This window comes from Saccostrea cucullata, unplaced genomic scaffold (genome assembly GCF_032062105.1).
Source record: "Saccostrea cucullata isolate Sc308-1 unplaced genomic scaffold, CSIRO_AGI_Scuc_v1 ctg174, whole genome shotgun sequence".
Lineage (NCBI taxonomy): Eukaryota > Metazoa > Mollusca > Bivalvia > Ostreida > Ostreidae > Saccostrea > Saccostrea cuccullata.
The window spans coordinates 202,996-208,961 of NW_026931824.1; the positions used below are offsets into that span (position 1 = coordinate 202,996).

The window sequence follows — 5,966 nt, forward strand, 5'->3', positions numbered from 1 at the left end:
CAACAGTCCTTCGGATGAGACCGTGTAAACAAGGTCCCGTATCGTTGTAAGATCTGGCACGAAAAAGATCCCAGACTGCTCAAAGGTCAAAAGCGCCGAATATCCAAGCCCGTAGGACATTTTCACTTCAGGGGCACTTTCATGGGGCACAAGCATATAGTAGAGGTTTTCTATAAAATTCTATATATCGGGAAAATTATTTGTGGGGAGAGTTCCTATGGCCATATATATTTGCAGACCATCAAGGTACATCTCAATAGGAATAAACATGCTTGAAGCGACGTTAAGAAAGCAAACACATCTTTTTATAATGATTTAATTTCAAGGAATTAATAACTTTAAATGCATACATCATTTGCACAGCATAATTTGAAACTTTTTAAAGAATTTTTTTTCAAATCGAAAATTAAATATTGAATCTCAATTTGTTTCTGCTTAAAAATAAAATAATTCAGTATGCATGTGTTGTCAGTAAGGTTCATCATAAATCTTTACATTAGATTGCAGCATAAATTTGATATTTACCTGTTATATTGGCAGAGCTGTGATTTTTCCCCCGTATACTCAGACAAAGCGTAACAAATAATGCAATTCTCTGCAGAGTACTAGTAAACTGTATGTAAAATGTTACACTTTCACCCTCATCGATTATATCTTGAATAATTTCTAAAGAATCAGAACAATCGTTATAATTGCTTTGTATTGTAATTAAGACGATCAATGAAAGGTGTAATCTACTAATTGCCATGTCCATAAATATTTGAATATATATGATCAAGTTGTTTTATTCCATATAAACAAAAAGACAGTAAAATAGAACTCGCCAGACTAGTGTTTATTTCCCGATATCCGGGAAAATATTCGCTCCCAATTTTTATTTCATAAAGAACAATTATTTACTAAATTATAAACTTGCATAATGACCGATCGCGATAAACCGAATGTGCCAGTGGTCTATCTTTAATGGTTGTGAAACATATTATCAATACCGTACATTACGGCTAAAATAGAATATTGAAGAAAGAAGTGTTGTAATAAATTCAATACGAATTTATGCAAAGAGCAACCGTGATACCTATATACATATTTTCAAGGGGGTCAAGAAGATATCAAAAACCGTTTTTCAAAGACAGCAGGTGATATGAATAATTTGCTTTCCTTCGATGAAAAACATTCGTATTTATAACTGAACAGAACTCCTTTTTCTTTATTTTCTTTTCCCCCCTGCGCTTCTTAAAAAAATGGCCATATACCTCATTTCACCAAGCTAAATGTTGTTTCTCAAAATTATGAAATAGGTCGCACCCTAGCTTTAAAAGTTCTTGAATTTGAATTAATACTATTAGCAAAGTGTAGATCCTTAATTATCGTGGTTGTTTAGTTTGGCCGTGTATTATCCTTTAGGATGACAGTCGGATATGAAAAGCAACATAGAAACTAATACATATATTATTGCATCTTCGGTAGCCAAGGGTGACGATCCGCTCCTCTCAAAGAGGAGCGGAGCGGATTGTCAACCCTTGACTAGCGAAGATATTTTTGCTGCTGTGCATAAGTTTATTGATGAATCCTGTAGATTTTAAATTGTTATGTTACTGACCAAATATTTCACTTGCATCACTTTTTGAATTTATATTTCTATATACTACATGTTTTTCAATTGCATGTATGACATTTAGTTATAAGAAGAGGAAATCCTCAGTTGAAGGTACTAGTTTCCAATCCTTATGATTTATTCAATAATATATGTTCAAAACCAAAAACCAACATAGATGATCATTTAAAGCTACTGAGGTACGCAGAGGTCCATTTTTTTTAATTGTTAATGTATATCAAAGAAATTAATGAGGCATACATACTGACATCCGCTTGATCATTAATTGTGCTATACATGCATTAGTTCAAACAGATGACATTTTTTTAGGGGCAACTATTTTCTTATCACAGATTGATACACCAGCCTTACTCTTTTTGACGGGGGAAATATAGACTTTTTAAAATCTGATACTAGCCCTTCAGAAATAAAAGCGTTTCCATGACATGTAAGGGCAGTTAGAGGAATTATTACATGTAATTGAGTCAATAACCTTTTAATTACATACATTGCAGTGAAAATTGAACATACTAGTATTTTTTTTAAATTTCTTTTTATAGAAATAGAACGTGAAGATAAAATCAAACACCATACAGCAAAAAGGTAAAAGCAAACACCATACAATAAGAAGATAGAGTCAAGACCACATACGCTGATGCAACATAAAGATAAAAGCAATGAGTAGAATATAGAACGTTAAGATTCAGAATAAATTAAATAGATCTAGCTTTATGCGTCATATAAAGCTATGATAAATATTGCAATAAGCAACTCTTCAGTTAAGAAAAACTGAATACTTGCAAAGTCCATAAAAGACTTATCTTACATATGTACATGTAAGCTAAGGCAGGACATTTTTTACTTTACTAAGTACAGAATGCAACTCGCAATTATCTTTTCATGCATAAAAATATCAAAAAGGAATTAAAAAAAACACCTAGCTTACCAGAAATTGCTCGGGTATTTCAAAAAATATATATATATAAGATATTAAAAAATCACATTTGTACAGATATATTTTTCAAAGGTGGGTGATGATAAAAACAGTTTGAATAATTTTTTATTTCATCACATGTAAACTTACCCCATACAGACACTATCAGTACACATTAAATTGCCTTCTAATACGCTATTGATTTTCCTATCATGTAGAATCGTCTTCATGTTCAGAAATATCTTCCTCCTCTTCTTCCCCTGTTACCTCAACAACATCACTTGTCTTTAAATTGTCACCAGACTTTTTCTTTTTTCTCTTCAGTTCGTCTACAAACTGTATCCTCATTTTAAATTTTCTCTTTCGGACATTAATCTGTGTATTCATCTTCCACAACACAGACATTATCATGCAATAAAACAGGTGGTCGCATTTATTGTTTTCCACGGAGGATTCAAAACAACTCTCCCAGTTCTCTTGTTCAAATTCTTCCACCACTGCTTTCAGGTCAGAATTTTCTTCAACAATGTAATGAACAGGCTCCTGTTTAATATGACCAATCATGATAAAATGGTGACCCTCAAATGGGTCCGTTGTGGAAGATAAATATGGAGACAGAAGTTTTACTTGTAATGATAACCTGCTTTCAGGGTACAAGTTCATAAAGTCATCTGGACAAGAGTCAAACTTGTAATCAGAAAACAATCTATTTATAAGGTAATTTCCAGGAAGAAGAAAATCTGCAAGAATAGAAATAATTTGGCCATTTTCTTTGATAAGGAAAAAGACTACGTTGTCTTCCTCAGTCTCGTTTAACATTAGAAATTCCTCTGTACCACACATCAAGAAAATTGGTATACAGCCTGTAAAAAACTCTAATTTTCCTTTCCTTGATTTCTTTACTTGCACTACGTTGCAAAATCTTTGCAATTTTGTTTTGAATCTCGCGGCAGAAATTGTGTCACTGTTTCCATTGTTTTCAATCTTGATTTTTGACTTTGTAACTTTACATGTTGTTCTCTCAGACTTTCCCGAATGATTCTTCCTCTTACATTTCTTCTTTCCGTCAGTCGTATTCATATGATTGGGTATTTTCACTGTCAAAAGTAATGAAAATTTTGAATGGTTCTTATTATAGATTTACCTAATTCAGTTAAGTAAAGCTGAATAATTAAGAATCTCTTACCTTTTTTAATTTTCTGTTCACTTTTTCTGACACTTGAAATGGGTACCTTGTTTTCTCTGTCATTTTCCTCTCCCTTTTTTCCTTCACCAGGTTGAGAAGTACAAGAATTCTCCTTCAATGGTTTCACTTCATTGTCATTTTCGTCTTGTTTTAAGTCAGGAACAGGACTATTTGGGCTATCAATCTCCATTTTGATCCTTTTAAGGACAAACAACCGATCAGAATCAAATTACTTCTAAGCTATGAGCAAAAGTAATAACCATGGCTGTAGACTCCATGCTGCATATCCTTCATTTTAAGTTGAACTGATAAAAAATACCTGTAATATGAATAATGATAAAATTAGTGTATGTATATATTTTCCCAGAATATATTTTTATTCACATATTTATATTTTTAAAAATATATTTTATTAAAAAAATGTATAATGGTATTATTTTTCACCATTGAAATGTTCAAAATGAGCGTGCGCTATATTGACATATAAAGAAAGTCTAAATATTGAAAATATTTATCATCAAAAATTAGTTTACAAAACTAGCTATTAATAGGACCATTTCCAACTTAGTTTGGACTTTCAGTAAGGCTTGACATTCTCGACGTAAAACTATTTCTGTTGAATCGAACGGAATGAAACTTTACAAATCAACAAAACAGATATATTGTGCTTATTTTCAATTTCCAGTGAGAAATATAACAAAGATTGACATCATCCACGAACTTTTCGAACAACCCTCGTACATAAGATAGAAATTCGGGAAATGCCAATTAGTTTATTGAATAGCCAATTACATTGTTTCGTCCTGCAAAGAGGTGGAGCTTAAGTCGTGTCATCGTTGTCAACAACAATTTGAAGTTCCTGATGCTATTAATTTCTTAACCAATGAGAATTTATTCGCTATTTGACAGGCGGTAAACATCATGTAGCGCCGAGAATGCTACGCCTTATTGAAAGTCCAAACTAAGCTTGAAATGGTTCTAAAAAACATGCAGTCTATATTCCGCTGTATACTGTTGATTTGCGTGAGAAAAAATATTGAACAATGAAAAAGAAAATAGGCAAAGGGAAAGAGCTCGTAGGACTAGGCCGGCATAAAATCCCGTTTTTTTCTGTATTTGGTGTCGATTTTACTAAGCATTCAATAAATAATATCGAAGCCTCCTTTGATATATGATGTTACGGCGGCAATACGGCGACGGACGCGATTCTACGGCGATCTCTCGGCGTTCTACTGCGTTCCCACGGAGATCTCTCGGCGATTGACTGCGCTTCCGCGGAGTTTTCACGGTGTGTTAGGAGTTTTCACCTCGTGTTCACGGCGTTCTCACTGCGCCGACTGCGTTCACAATACGTTCACAATGCGTTCTATACCCACTGATATATATTCAGAAGGAATGGAAAACATTTTTGTTTAAAGATTCAAGTTAAACGATGAAAAAGACTTCCCATCATGTCAAGAAATATTCTTAGTAATCAAAAATGTTCTACACGTATTTGAATAATTTAGAACTAAATTATTATTAGTTTTATGATTAAACTCCGTCTTTTTTCAATTTTATCGTTCAGATGTGTTGTTAAATTTTTTTTTTGATTTTATTATGAATGTAAAAAATATAAACACACTGAAAAGTTGCTACAAAATTTAAGTGAAACAACAGAACAAGTTCTGGTGACATTTTCTCTTCCATGTTTTAAATGCCCCTAGTGCAACAAATACATTAGAATAATTGCTGATCAAATTTGATGCCATTGCTTTTGTTTTGTGAGCTGGCTGACAACGCCGTGAAAGCGCATTGTGATCGCCAACGGACGCTGTGTAATCTCAATCAAAAAAATTACAAGACGATTAATCTCATTACAAGCTCCGTAAAAGAGCGATAGAAACGCAGTGACATCTCCAAGGACTCCGCGACATCTCCGTGAGGTCTCCGTGGAAGCGCAGTCTACTATCATTGCGTTCATGCTGCGATCATGTGCGTCTTCACGGCGTTCCCACTACGTTGTCCGATATCTCACCGCGCTGCTACGGCGATCACACTACGTTTCTGTCCTTTCTAGAATAAATCACAACCCCTTATCCCCTCATAACACGTGATATCCAATTAAAATTTAGATGATACATTTTACCATTACAGAATATTTGATTTTCTTTTACCTCTAGTTATTTTGACCATCGGTAAATAGGCCTAGTAGTAGTTGCTGCACTACACCGGGTCGTCTGCTCTACTTATTTAGATCGAGCTCGGGATTC

General features: G+C 33.7%; 1 protein-coding gene across 2 annotated transcripts; it reads right to left on the minus strand.

Annotated features, from left to right (window-relative positions):
• Positions 1–2,128: 2,128 nt before the first annotated feature.
• LOC134233633 (uncharacterized) lies at positions 2,129–5,944 on the minus strand. Of its 2 annotated transcripts, none has more exons than XM_062715620.1 (3): positions 5,871–5,944; positions 3,715–3,911; positions 2,129–3,625 (listed from the first exon to the last, which is right to left on the minus strand). In XM_062715620.1, the coding sequence occupies exons 2-3, from the start codon at positions 3,902–3,904 to the stop codon at positions 2,739–2,741; spliced, it is 1,077 nt and encodes a 358-aa protein (XP_062571604.1). In that variant the 5' UTR covers positions 3,905–3,911; positions 5,871–5,944; the 3' UTR covers positions 2,129–2,738. The 2 variants fall into 2 exon arrangements, with proteins under 2 accessions (XP_062571604.1, XP_062571603.1); XM_062715619.1 differs by having other exon boundaries at positions 3,715–4,033; positions 5,871–5,942.
• Positions 5,945–5,966: the final 22 nt, after the last annotated feature.